Below are 13,651 nucleotides of genomic sequence, written 5' to 3'. Positions count from 1 at the left end.
ACATAAGCTTTGCACGACTTGGAGATTGAAGCACGTTTTACTATGGTTTACACCAGGACACACCAGGGTATGCATTTTTGTGTGATTATGTTCCCAATTAAATGCCAAAGAATAATTATTTATTTTTACAACAGCAATAACAACCGTGCATGTGCTTATATAAAAATACTAATCAAGCATTTATTGAAATAAAATTGCTGTGTTGTGAGAAAGTGTTGCGCCCTTGAGAGGAATGCTACAAGTGTCGTCTGCTACGACGCCTGCTTGCCGTGAACGTGAGACTTTTCTGACAGACTACAGGCACTTGCGAACTCTCTGGTTCTTTTGAACGGCTGCCTCGGCTTTCACGATTGCTGAACATCTTCAAGTACTTTTAAGCAGATCTGCTGCACTGCTAGCAGGGATGCTTGAGGCCTCCTACGAGTATGCTTCTTTTTCTTTTATGTTGACGTACCGTTTCCGAAGCGTTACGGCGTGCCTTTACACTTACCCATATTGTGAGACTAGACTGCAGCCAGGAAGCAGCAACCTTTCCTACCACGTTTGTGCTCTCAAAGTCCTAAAACATGCATTTCAATGAGCACATAAACGAGCTATGCATAATGAAGCCCTCAATAAAATTTGATTGTCAAGCCACTAGAAGTACAACTGTCAGTAGTGCCTTCTTTTTCCTGTTGTGAAGTTTCATAAAGCATGTAACGCTACAGCGCTAACCTAGCACACTTAACAAACCATGGTCCAAACGGTAAAAACACGGTCTTTCAACGTTCATGATGCCATTGCTTTCTTGTCACGGCTTCGACACAAACATCGTCCCAACCGCTGGCCCAGCGCGCTATCGCCACTTTGAGCAACAGAACAAAGGCAGAGAGCTTTGCGTTGCACTGTCCCACTGCAGGTTATAGCAATTGCGCTTGAAGCGAAACCAAAACTGCCAAAAAATACTTGTAGACTAGTTTGCCAGTCAAGATAATGCCAATCCGTAGCCTGCACTTTCCATCATTCCCATAATGGTTGAACGATCGCAGCGCCAGATTTTCCTCTAGTTATATGAAACTCTATGTCAGCGACTGATGTATAAAAGCCGACGTGCTTGACCCGCTCATCAGATTTTGACGATCGCCGACTGTGTTCGCCGTTCTTTAACCCTTTGAAGGTTTTAGCCGTATATGTACGGCAGCGGTTTTCTGTCCCGCAAGGTCTTTGCCATACGGGTACGGTTCCGACCCTCCGTATGAAATTTCGCACCATAATGACGATGCGTGCTCACTGGGAGGTGCTGCCACCTCTTAGCACTTACAAGATGCATTTGAAATTGGTGCTACCTTCTTGGGGAGATAAACAGAGCTGATTGCTAGCTTCAGCGCGTTGCTCAGACTGCGGCAACGCCCAATGCGCCTCCGTCGCGTGATCGCAACGAAGGCGCGCGGAACGTCTTTTTTTTTTTTTTTGTCAGCCCTCTCTTGCAGGGCGGTGGAAGTTGATTTCTATCTTGATTGGCGCTGCTCTTAGCTTGCTTATCAGCGCCGTTCGCGAGGTATTCTTGCTCTCAGCGGCAACGCGCTTTCGAGGTTTCGGTTCCGCCACCTGATCACAACAGAGGCGCGCGAAACGTGGTTTTTCTCTTTGTTGGCACACTCTCGCAGGGGCGGCGGAAGTCGATTTCCATCTTGATTGGCACTGCTCTTAGCTTGTTTATCACCACTGCTCACGAGGTATTCGCGCTCTCTGCGGCAACGCACTTACGCGAGAGGATGCCTCAGACCTCTGCCCAAGAGCCGCATGCAGAGATGTCATGTGTGCGCCAACACAACTCCTTGCTCCAAGAGAACAGGCACAAATTTTAGGTGTGCAGAGTGCGATAAGGCGCTGTGCGTAGACCTGTGTTTCAAGGAGTACCACGCTCGGAAATACTATTGAACATTTTGCAGTTCTGAGTGATGCCGACACCAAAATACTGTTCCTAATTATTTTTTTATTATTTATTCCAGACTTTATACATTTTGTACATTCAAGATACGCAATAAAGTAGTTTGACCACCTGGGAAAGCTTTTTTTCAAAATAATTCGACCCTCAAAGGGTTAAGTGTAGCCTGTTTTTGTGGGCACAGGTTCGCGCAATGAAAGTTGGTTTCGTCTTTCACAGTATTGCTACTGTGTTCTTTGTATGTCACTACCACGTGACAATATCCAGATTTGACTGTAGTACTTATAGTCATCCCGAGAAAGCATTTGCAAAGCAGACCTTGATGGGTAAGTGGCTGTGCTGTTGAAATGTAGGTTGTGCAGCTTTGTCAACTGCAGATTACACGCTTTGTGCATGTTAGCTAGTCTGCGTTACACTTACCTGCTGTGCCGCTATGCACACTTGCGCTCTGAAAGCTGGGACAGGAAAGATGTGCTCGGTTTTCCTCTACTCAGCGTTGTGTACTGCACTGCTCGTACTTTAGTACGTATTCGAGCACCCAACGGTCACACAGCATATTGGTATTCTTGAACAGCTCAAATTGAGTGCAACATGGAGAACGTGCCGAGAGAGAGAAGCTTGTCAACTCGCAAATGACAAGTGAGCAATGCACCTAGCTGCCTAAGTGCAACATGGCACAACTGAGAGATCAACAGTTGCGCACGGTTCTTCAATATTCACCATATCCGCATAGCTACCGCTTTACCGCTGGGTACACACGTCGTCTGCATAGGTGCTATTGAATGGCTGCTAATAACAAAATTAGGCAATTTCGTTGAAGTTGGCCCTTAAGCAGATGGCAAACAAAATGACTGCTTCATTTTTTATGTAGGAGCACGAGTAATTTTTCACAGTAAAATTGGACTGACAATGTTGCATGCACCACTGAACACTGTGGTTCTCACTCACGTGGTCGGTGAAATGAATGGTAGCACACTTGCGTTTGAGGTTGCAGATGATGCGCTCGACCCGACCAAACTGGGCAAAGTGCTCGAGCAGCACTTCGCGATCGTTGAGCTCTGCAGGCACCTGATTGCACAGCAATGTGGTCAATACGCTGATCTCCTCGGGCGTCGCAGTCACCTGCAGGAAGATCAATGAAGACACAGTGGGACCACAGTGTGCAAGGAAACCAGGCGGCTAAAGCTGCTCTCTCGCAGCACGACAGTGCAACATCGACAGTTCACACAGTTCAAGTGATTTTGAGTTCACATCTCAAAACTACTTAGGTTCAGTAAACGAAATCAATTGCACTGTTGAATGCTTCGGTGACACCTGCGCATTCCCTGTGAATAGACCAGCACACTGGTTACAGGTCAAGTTCCCATTCCTTCTTTTGTGGTGCTTAACGTGTAACAACACTTCCTTCACTCCAAGTGCACTTCAAAAAGTTGGTGCCATTCCGAGCCCTATAGTGTTTGAGTAGCTTCGAGTGTTTTGCAGCTGCCTCGTAAAAGTCCCAATACACGCAAAACAAGAGGCACACCTTCATCAATAGTGCAAGCTTTTCCAAACTTTCACAATAAGAGGCGAGTGGGTATACACATAGAGCAATTACAAGTAAAAGAGAGCTTTACAAGTATAGGTAGAAAAACATAAAAACTTGAGCCAGGAATAAATATATTGAGTACAAAGAAAGAACCGAAACTATTAGCAAAGTATAACAACATGCATTAGCAAATGAAACCGTACTCGGATAAGCAATGCTGTCGAAGGCATTGCAAAAGAAGGAATTATCGTTGTTGGAAAGAACATTTAGAACATACTTCCACTGCAGCGATATTTAAGGACTGGGAAAATGTGGCACAAGTAATGCAAGTTTAGTAAAGGTGGTGATGCAATGGGCCACGCAATGCAAAGTGCAAAGAGATACACCACGTGGTGCCACGCGGTGAGAAAGCTTATGAAATGGTGCTAAATAAATTTTTCGGCGAGATGCAAGGGACAGGAGAGAAAGGCTCACTTTGACAGCAGTTATGCCGGCAGTTGTGTTCGAATGAATAAAATGAGCAGTTCTTTTTAATTAGCTTTCCATAAGTTGGCATGACCAGGGCCCTAAAGTATTAGGACCATGAACCTGCTTTACAGTGCAACAGATTTAAGGTGTCCGGAGAATATAAATAATTTTGTCATAAGTAACCAAACAGTGATTGTTGTGGGTTTGCCAGGTAATTACACAAAGCTGGGTAAGTAGGGAAGGATTCTATATATATATATCAGTCCTGGTTAGGACTTATATAAACGAGACAGTGGCGCCTCACCTTGGTGCCATGCCTCCTTTGCTGACACGATGGCTGCACACAGCCAACCTTTTCGGTAGGCTGGTGTGCATCCTCGGAGGTCTTGTCCTTTTCTACAATGTTGTCAAAAAGGGGCCGAACCGTCGGCTGCACTGCGAGAGTGGCAGATTCACTGCCAAAAATGCCTGCTGTTCCAGAGGTCACCTCGCTCGGCTTCTGCACCCCAAACACGCTAGGTGGCACGGAGCTCATGGCTGGTGGCAGTTTTTGCAAGTTGGCAAACATGCCAGTCTTGACCTGCAGCGAGGAAGCTAAGTAGAAGGCAGCATTCTCACCCGTCTGTCCAGCATCACACACCTCCTTTGTGTTTCCAAAAATGTTTGACTGGGACATTTTTTTCGGCTCTTCAATTGCAGTGGTGCTATGAGGAGCTTGGGTGCTTGAAAATGTGCTCCTCTGGCCAAACACAGCTGAGCTTCCAGTTGGTGTGTTTCCACTGTTGCCATACAGGACTGGCTGGGACGTAGCGACACCACTGAATGACGACATTGTTGCCTCATTTGAAGGAGGTGGCGAGCCGAGCGCAGCATTCCCAAACAAGGTAGCAGCCCCGGATGACGAAAATGGCAGCTTGAACGGCTGTTCTGCCTTGGTTCCAAGCTCTGCCATTCCGTAGAGGCCTTGTTCTGCTTTGAACCCACTCTGGCTTGCACTGCACGACATTTCAGCAGAGCCTCCAAAGGTGAAAATGGGTGCCGTGGTTGCTGAGCAATCCCACTTGGCGCCGAAGCTAAGCTTGTTTGCATTCCCAAATGAACTTTGGGTCGAGGCTGCCGGACCACCACTCACTACTGTCGAGGCATCCGACGAGAATGCGGCCGAAACAGTCAATGCAAACGGATTCCCAGACGTGCTCTGACGAAGCTGGGTGTTGCCGCCTTCGGGCGGCTTGGAGTTTTCAGACTGTTTAAACATCCCCTGAAACGGGAGCAAGACTCTTGTGAGATCAGAAATCTTATGCAAAAGTTCATTAAGTTTTCAACAAGAACACAACACGCCTGGATAGTTGAAATTAGTGTATTATGAAAAACTTGCAGTGCTTAGGGAAAAGATATCAAAAGAAGGCATCATATTTCTATCGCCGTCTCGTAAGGTGCATGCGACAGATTTTCTCATGCCTTGCGGAGCTCTGCCTTAAAAATAACACCACCGATTTTCCTGGCGGAGCAGTATTCGAGACCGAGCCTGCTCTCCTGTATGCCAGGCTTATCACATGCCGCTCTCCGCGACTTTCCAAAAGCATTTTTGAATGGCCCCCTTTAAGTTAAATAAGCGTGCTTCCGCAATAAGATGTGCAAACATCGGTAGGCGAGAGCCGCGGAGCTAGGGAAACGGAAGCAAATACGACGCATCTTTAACGTGGCACGAGCGTAGATGCTCCACAGAAGAGCAGGCCCGGTCTACGGGCCCTCCGCCGGGAAGATCAGTGGTGTTGTTTCGAAGGCAGAGCGCTGCAAGATAGGTGCGATGGGCACGAGCGCCGCTGGCGCGCTCCGACGTATTTTGACTGCCCCGAGAAATACTAAAAACTTTTATTTCGCAGCACAGGGGTTCTAGAAACGTAGACACGAAGCGTAGGGCTCTAAAGACGTATCTGCATTAGCACTGCACCAAATATGCATACGCCGACGACTGCGTGCCACACGTAGTACACACGCTCGTCATTCGTGCACATTATCGCAGGGTGTAATTTCTCTTTTAGAAACGTCTCATACATTCAGTCCAGTTTAAGTTTGGCCGAAACTCGGACACCCTTGGGTGAAATATAAAACAGCGCGAAGTAAACACGGACAAGGCCCTCGTAGTTGTCACCGATGGCTTCGTACCAATCGCATTCGTACCCTTACCTCGAGGGCACGCTCGTATCATACGCTACTAAAAAGCAGCAGCAGGACATGGACTAGAACCGGTGCGAGAGCAAACAGACCTTGCCTTTCAGAAAAAACGGCGCACCGACCACTAGCACTCATGAAAAAGTTTTGACGAGGCGTCAGAACAACGCATTCTTAGGCGTTATATTGTGAGGCAGCAAATATCACTGGAAATATCAAAGACAAACGCTGTTCAGGTGCACTAGTAGCAACCACGACACAGCTGAGAGTCACTCGAATAGCAACAAACAGTCGAGCAGCGAAATCCTTTAACGATACTGCGCAATGCAAACGACAGCAGATACAACACCTCGTAACCAATCAACGACTGATCCCAGACGCGCAAAATGTAAAAATCGCAACCACTTAAATTTAAAACCATGCTTAAAGTGCATAAACCTTCCCCCGAGCATTGCAGAATCGTTGAACCCTCCACAAACGACTCTTCGCAGGCATCGTGCGTGTCACAGAAACGGAACCTAGTACGTAAACATATACTCTTTCGACTATAAACATACCTCGCAAGGCCGCTAAAAACAAATGTGTTTGACTTGACGCATGGCACACGCAATCTTGAAGCATCTGCTCAACAAAGCCGGCCCAGAACACGATGGTTGCGGCCCGCGCGACCGTGCTTACGACGCCACTCGGCGGAAACTCCGGAAATGTACCGCTAGGTAGCGCCACCGGCGGCACTGCTACTGTAGTGACGCAAACGTCTGGTAGAGAGAGTGTACACAATAGATTAGATGTAGTGCGGCGACGCTTTGATGGTAATACGAGGGGAATTTATCGTATAAGAATCCAAACCAAGGCGATAAATGGGTGAGTAAATCGTTTTCTTATCCATTGCGCGACGTTTTCCGCCGTTTTTTTTCTGGCCGATCACTCCGAACTCGGTTTTTAAAGCTTGAAACCATTTTTCTGCGCTCCTCGACGACTCCAATTCAAAAGCTGCCAACCTTTCCCGCCATTCTTTATGAGTCTCTGCTATCACTTTTGGTGCAATTTGATAAATGCCGGCACTGTCCAAGTGCTGCACACCGACTGAAGCGCGTGCCAGTGCCGTGCGCGGCCCGTAGTGTTTTCGGAAAGTGTCGTTGCCGGCTCACGACCGCCGTCGGGACCGCGTTTTCCACGCGAAGGGGGTTTGCCAGCCCCAAACAAAAGGACGAAGTAGGCCTAGCAGCAGGCGCACAAGTAAGCAGCCAATGGGCGCGCGCTTTACTAGAGAGCCCAGTCGGCTCGTCAAATCGTGGTTGCCCGTGCAAACGGCGGTGTTGGGCTTGAGCCAATCCGGTGGCGCCTAGGCTTTTGTTAGGCTTAACCGCGTGCTAGCGGGTAGCGTTTTTTTCATTAGGTCATGGACGAGCGTGATTGTTTCGTATCGGCCACAAATTGGAACCGCATGCGGCGGTGACATCACGGGCGCAGCGGCACCGGTGCGGCGACGACAGTCGCCGTCACGGGCACTGATTTTAAGTTGTATACTAACCGATTCGATCCTCGCGATCGCTTTTCTGTGCACATTAGGCCTAGCACGTAAAGCTCCGCGCGCCCGCACAATGGAGATGGGGACGAAGCCTGCAGGAACGTTTGACGACGCACATGTGACTGCGCCCTGCGACAATTTTGGTTTTCTTCCACCTTTTCGTGAACGCGCTCGGCTTGTGGCAAGGAAGCGAGTGCCGCCGTTCGTGTTAGGGATGCGCGTGATATTGGTTACGCATATTCGCCCTGCTCGTGCGCGTTCTGACATTTCTGCATCGGGCTTCATTGGTTGGAATCTTGAGGTAAACTTGTCGCGGGAGGCGGCTTCTTCGCGAAGCGCCTTTTGAAAATGCATTCTTGCGGGCTGTTGGACGGTGGGCTAATCAGCGATGTCGCGCCACGCTATTAGTATTAGAAGGCAGTGATTTTTCATTTCAACGTATCTGTCGGTGTGTAAAGTAACGGCGCATAATTTTACCGGACGCAATCGCTCGATGGTTTTTGGCAGTGTGCGACACGTGTGAATTGAGCAGTACGAGCGACGGGGCTTTGATTGGGTGGAAGAGTTTTGTGGGTATGCACAGCCGAGCGCAACAATTCACGGACTGCGGGATCGGAGAAACATCTTGGTGGCCTGCATATACGAACCACAGCGTTGCTCGCCTTCATGAATGCGCGGTCTACAGGGCTTGTTGCAAACCAGTCATCGCAAGAAGAGCGGCTACTGACAAGATATATTATAGAAAAAAAGATGGGCAGCCATGCGCAAAGCAGTACTATGTTAAAGATGCACCATACTCGCTACAAGAAATAAAAAGTGGCGACTGACAATTGTGAAATGACGCACACAGCCGGTTTTGAGGAGCAGCTGAATGTAACCGAACGTGCTACAACTGATTAGTGCCAGCAGAGTGAAGAAGCAGGATTACTTGAATGCCAGTTCCTGTGTGAATCCATATGAGAAAGTATTGGACTGAAATGCCAATCAAGTGTGCTAGAAAGGGTGTGCCAGCTTTCTAATACTTCATTCAGCATTTTTCTAAGAAAATATTTTAAAAAAAAATCCACGATAGGAGCAAGTGCTGCTGTGCTAGCTTGATGAGGCTCCTGCCACATTTTCTTTGCTAACAAAACACAATATGCAATGCTTTGTACATGCTGATTCTAATCAAAAATAATTTTTGCAAACTTGTGTCTAAATCCAGTACCCTCCTCACACAGTACCTAAATACCACGAGAAGACAGGTGACACCTTGAAATTCCCAAACAAGCGCGTCTCGGCTGTGAGGGTTGAATTTTCGTCTGTAAAATTGAGTACATTGTACGCTAGTTTAAGCGAAAGTGCAGTGGTCCCTCAAACCTGTGAGTAGTACGGGAAAAAGGTAGCAACCAGCAGGACTTTTGCTTAACTTGAGAAAGTAAACTTTGGCTAGCAAGCTTTGCATTTAATGTGTTGCATTAAAGCAAGAACCTGCAAGGCTGGAAAGACAAGAGCTCGAAGCTCAGGCAAAACACTCAACTCCCCAAGACAGTTCAATCTTATAGGTGTCGTATGTTTCCATTATGTTGAACCCATATTTTTCTCTTATTAAGAAATATTTTCTTCACAAGTATCACCCCCGCACAAGTTTGCAGTAGGTTTATCTGAAAGAAGAGTGCATTATAAAGTAAAAGCTTTAGTTCCGATGGAAGCATTTGCTAAAATTTTAAATTGTAAACAGCATGTCCTAGCTGTGTTTCGTGCATTGTCAAATGTTTGTCCTATTTAGGCCTTCATTGTAAATTAGTGAAATGTCATTTCTTTCATAGCCTGAACTTTTTGATCTCCGAGGCGCATATCTGGATTACTCGGAAAGGTTTGGGTGCGAGCTAGTTGGTACGGATCATTCATATTTAAAACAGCGCCAAAAACACGGACAAGGGAGGACGAGCGCTGAGAGTGTCCTGTGCGCCCGTCCTGTGTCCTCCCTTGTCCGTGTTTTTTGCCGCTGTTTTAAATATGAATGTTCTGGATTACGGCACAACAGGTGCTAATAATACAGCTTTTGATTTTGCACCATCTACTAGTCTACTGTGCCCCAAATAAAAGTTAAAATGGTATAGGCTGCATCTACAAGCTCATGGAAATCTTCGCACATGAAAAAAAAACCAGTGCATATACAATAAAATTTGCAGTCACTAATTCTTGCTGTGTCATTAATATATTAGCATAAATATTCAGGTGTGGCCAAGTTAAGGCCAAATTATTCTTCTGAAATGTCAATGATTTGTTTAGTTCATCAAGCATTCTGCCGAAAAAAAATGTGTTCCTGCATAGTTTCTTCAAAAAAAATGAAGTAAGATATGTTGACCTATCGGCTTCAGAAACCTTTTTTTTTTCGCAATAATATTAGGTGTAAACAAGTAATAATGGTTTGAGGGCATTTTGAGTCTTTTCATCTTTAATAATAGATGTTACCCCCCCCCAAAGATGGACGTGTTTGTTGCATGAATTGCCCAAAGATACTGATGTTGTTATTGTCTCAAAACATGGGTCATACCAACGAGGCTGATTGGCCACACTGGATGGATTGAAATGTACACCCAGCAACATACCAAAAGGGGTAAAGGAGGACATTCAGAATGAAACCTTTGGGAATCACCTGGTAACAGATTTAAGAATACCTATACATAAACTATTTTTAAAAAATTAAATAAACCGACCCCCCCCCCCAAAAAAAAAAAAGCTACCCTAGCAGCTGTACCCTTCTGGATGCTTCGGTGAACTTGTGCAGTGCAGTAATCACCGAACCTGCCTAATTGACAGGCACCAGAAGACGCAATGTTTGGTGTTGTCAGTGCTAAATACAACCAGTTTACTAATTGGAAATATGAGGAACATTCTGCAGAGGTAGGGGAAGCAGCGTCTAGAAAGAAGGAGATGGTCAACAGTTTCTGGTGCATTGCAAAAAGAGCAGAGGTTAGTTATGGATAAACCAAGTCTGTGAAGGTAAAAATTAGGCAGGGAACTATACCGCGTAAGCTTGACAACATCGCCTCGCATTGGCGTGAAAGGCATTTGTTTGTGTTCATGTTCCACCAAAATTTTAGATGTCGTAAATCATCTGTGGCAATTATGGATGATTCATTACAATTCAACAATAAAAGGCATTTAAAATATATAGCTCCTTTTATAAACGAGAAATCCGGAAGAACGTCTAAGGCCAGGCCATTTAGCGATGATGATGCGAGCGAGTCGGCTGATTCATTTAAACAGATTCCGCTATGTCCGGGGACCCAGAGAAAGTGGACTTCAGACAAATTGTCTTGGACGTTAGTCGAACATATACTCGGCAGGTGTGAGCAATTATTACAAGTTAAATGTGCACAGACTGAAAGCACATCTGCAACCACTATTACTTTAGATTTATGTGGCCCCAATTTCCGTGTCTCCAGAATAATTGCCAGGAATTCAGGCAGGAATATTGGAGTGTAATCAGTGAGATGCAGAGCAAAAGATTACTTAAGCTGATTTGGAAGGATGCCAACAGTGGCCTTCTCTAAATTTTGTGTTGTGTTCATAGAAATTATCAAGTGAGACTGAAATTGATTAAGATCTTGGAAGGAGATGTTCAAGTGTGCGCGCAGGAAGAAGTTTTGCATGTTTTGGAAAAAAAATCAATTATCAGTTTTACCTTGAACAAATTTGATTTGGTAGACGAACTTGAACATTTTATAAAGCCCCTGAAGAAAAACAACTTGTGGCTGTTGGGTAATGGTGCCAATTTGTTATGAAAAAATCATTCTGGAGAATTGATGGATATGTTGCAAATGGGAGTGGTATGCATTGTAAAGCTTCAAGAAAGTCAGGACAGCGGGTTACTTAAATCTGGATATAAGCGGAATAATTCCAGACTGCGGATTAAGTGCATCGTTATCCACAAAACTAGACAGGCAGAGGCATAGTGCTTGCCTTTCCATGGTATTAAAGATGTATTTGTGTTGGGATTTTTGCCAGTGCACTGGTCTTCCATACGGAATATCCAAGACGTTTCAAGAAGCAGTGTCCCGCTGTTGTGTGTTGTAGCCTTTCCTTCTGGTTCACCAGGTGGGCCTTTCTGTGTGTTGCACACCCCTGTCTCCTCAAGGCGAAAAGTAGCCGTTCAGGGTGGGAGCCATGAGCGCTTGCTTGTATGCCTTGCGTATCAGCCAGTCGAATACCCTCCGCTTCCACATGGCTAGCATTTAAATACGGTGCCAAGTGTGCAATGCGGCTCATAACCAGAGCCTGCACTAGTTGGATCAGGTCCTGTTCCCCAAGTCCCCTCTTCCTGCTGGCAATTCGTGCATTGTAGCTTCTGTGTAGCATATTCCCGTCCTTTTGTAGGTGAACACTGCAGGTGAATTGTTGCTGTCATGTTCCATGTATATTTATGTATGTGTGCTATATTTTTACCATTGGTATACTATCCAACCACCAAAGTAGCTCAAAATATTCCTCAAAATTTTTTAAATTGTAGCAAAAGTCGTGTGAGAACTTTCATTTGTAGCATATGCCTTTTATAAGTAGTCTAGATAAGGTGCAAAAAAGTGTTACTGCTCACAGTGGGAGAACAATAAGACTGGGCACTAGCAGTGGAGCTTATGCAGCCGTGGTCCTGCACACTGTCTTGTGGTGCATCCTCGTAGTACAGCGGCAGCTCAAACGCTTACACGACTGTCATTCGCTGGCAGACGATCTTACTAGACCGGCTAGGGTAAACAGTTTTACTCCTCAAGGACTCTGCAGATGCAGTGACCAAATGGCTGTGGTTTTTTTTTCTGACCAAAGAAAAAACGCTCCTGATACATTGTCACAATATTTCACTTTCTAAGGTGTTTACATTAGAGGCCCACTTTTTGAACTAGTCACTCATTGACAGCAGTTTGTAGTAATTAATAAGCTTTGTTGCAATTTGTATTGAATACCGCAGAGCGAGCTTTCTCTTTCCTTTTCCAGTTTATATGTGAATAATTTTTTATTGATACAAAAGTATTCTGAATGCTTTGTATACAGTGCTCATCTTTACATTAGATGAGTTCGAGGTAATAGTCGGTGGAGAACTGAAAAGTGTGAAATCTGTTTACAATGAGAAAGTAAGAAAATGAATGCACTATATTTCATTCCAGAAAAAAGGTGGACTATCAGAATTCTGACCATTTCAATAATATTCAGTTGGTGCACGTAGGCTCTTGCACACAGGAAAAAAACAAATGTAGTATCGGCACAAAAAGTAGCATATGGAGGCTACATCCTTTTAAAGGCATGTGAATATTTTCTTTCATTTGCTTCTTATTGAATTTTCAAATGGCATGTACCCACTGTATGTGAAACCATTGCCTCGGCTTGAAAATGCAGATCAAAATTGTTTTCAACGATTGCAGATGCTAAACCCTTTCATTTAAACAGTACGTGCATGCATATCTGTGAACTATAGTGATTTTAGCTTGTGTTGACTCTTAATTGATGCTGAAAATTTTGAGATATTTTATTCCTAGTCACAACTAGTACACAACCTAACCTAGTCAAAACTAGTACTCTGAAAGCGGTGCAAATGCTTCATAGTTTTGTTTTCTTAGCCCTGTGTCCATTGACAATCTACCTGTGCAATGACACCAACCTATGTGCGTAATGCACCGCCTGTACAGAGGCATCACCGAGCGGGCACTTTCGAAAGCACACTTGGGAACTGTAGCAGATGGCAACCCTTTGCAGTCAGTTTGTGGCTGCAATTTCTCCTTTGTTCTGGTACCAAACTGCTGCTTCTGCGGTGACAGAAAAGGCATGGGCCTCTCTGAGAGTGGCCATACACACAGTTACAACGTGTAGCTAACAACAATTCTCCCTGTGAGCTACCTCTTTTCTAAAACATTTTCAAAGTAACTGCAATATTGATAAATGAGAAGAAAGGGGGTTAACCGAGGGGCCCGATTTTTATTAATCACATCATGAGAAGCCAACAAGCAAGGACAACATAGGGGAAATTACTTGTACTTGCTGATTG

General features: G+C 45.3%; 2 protein-coding genes across 7 annotated transcripts in view; one reads left to right on the top strand and one right to left on the bottom strand.

The window, feature by feature from the left end:
* xmas (RRM_XMAS2 and SAC3_GANP domain-containing protein xmas) overlaps window positions 1–6,794 on the bottom strand; it is a 580,140-nt gene extending 573,346 nt beyond the window's left edge. Inside the window, exons 1-4 of one of the 2 annotated variants that reach the window (XM_065450654.1) lie at window positions 6,656–6,794; window positions 4,564–5,184; window positions 4,228–4,503; window positions 2,876–3,049 (exon numbers count right to left, since the gene is read on the bottom strand). In XM_065450654.1, coding sequence (XP_065306726.1) covers window positions 2,876–3,049; window positions 4,228–4,503; window positions 4,564–5,181 — 1,068 coding nt within the window. In that variant the 5' untranslated portion in view covers window positions 5,182–5,184; window positions 6,656–6,794. Of the gene's footprint in view, window positions 1–2,875; window positions 3,050–4,227; window positions 5,185–6,655 lie in introns of both variants that reach the window. The other variant, XM_065450653.1, reaches the window with a different exon arrangement.
* Window positions 6,662–13,651, top strand: part of LOC135917159 (high mobility group protein DSP1-like) — a 122,483-nt gene continuing 115,493 nt past the window's right edge. The window contains exons 1-2 of one of the 5 annotated variants that reach the window (XM_065450656.2): window positions 6,662–6,962; window positions 12,777–12,910. In XM_065450656.2, the coding sequence (XP_065306728.1) occupies window positions 6,748–6,962; window positions 12,777–12,910 (349 nt within the window). In that variant the 5' untranslated portion in view covers window positions 6,662–6,747. Of the gene's footprint in view, window positions 6,963–7,106; window positions 7,338–12,776; window positions 12,911–13,651 lie in introns of those variants that run through there. The other 4 variants (XM_065450655.2, XM_065450657.1, XM_065450659.1 and 1 more) reach the window with 4 other exon arrangements.

The sequence above is a fragment of the Dermacentor albipictus genome, chromosome 5 (genome assembly GCF_038994185.2).
Source record: "Dermacentor albipictus isolate Rhodes 1998 colony chromosome 5, USDA_Dalb.pri_finalv2, whole genome shotgun sequence".
Taxonomy (NCBI): domain Eukaryota; kingdom Metazoa; phylum Arthropoda; class Arachnida; order Ixodida; family Ixodidae; genus Dermacentor; species Dermacentor albipictus.
Note: the sequence above shows the minus strand (reverse complement) of the source record. Positions and strands in the feature narration are given on the sequence as shown.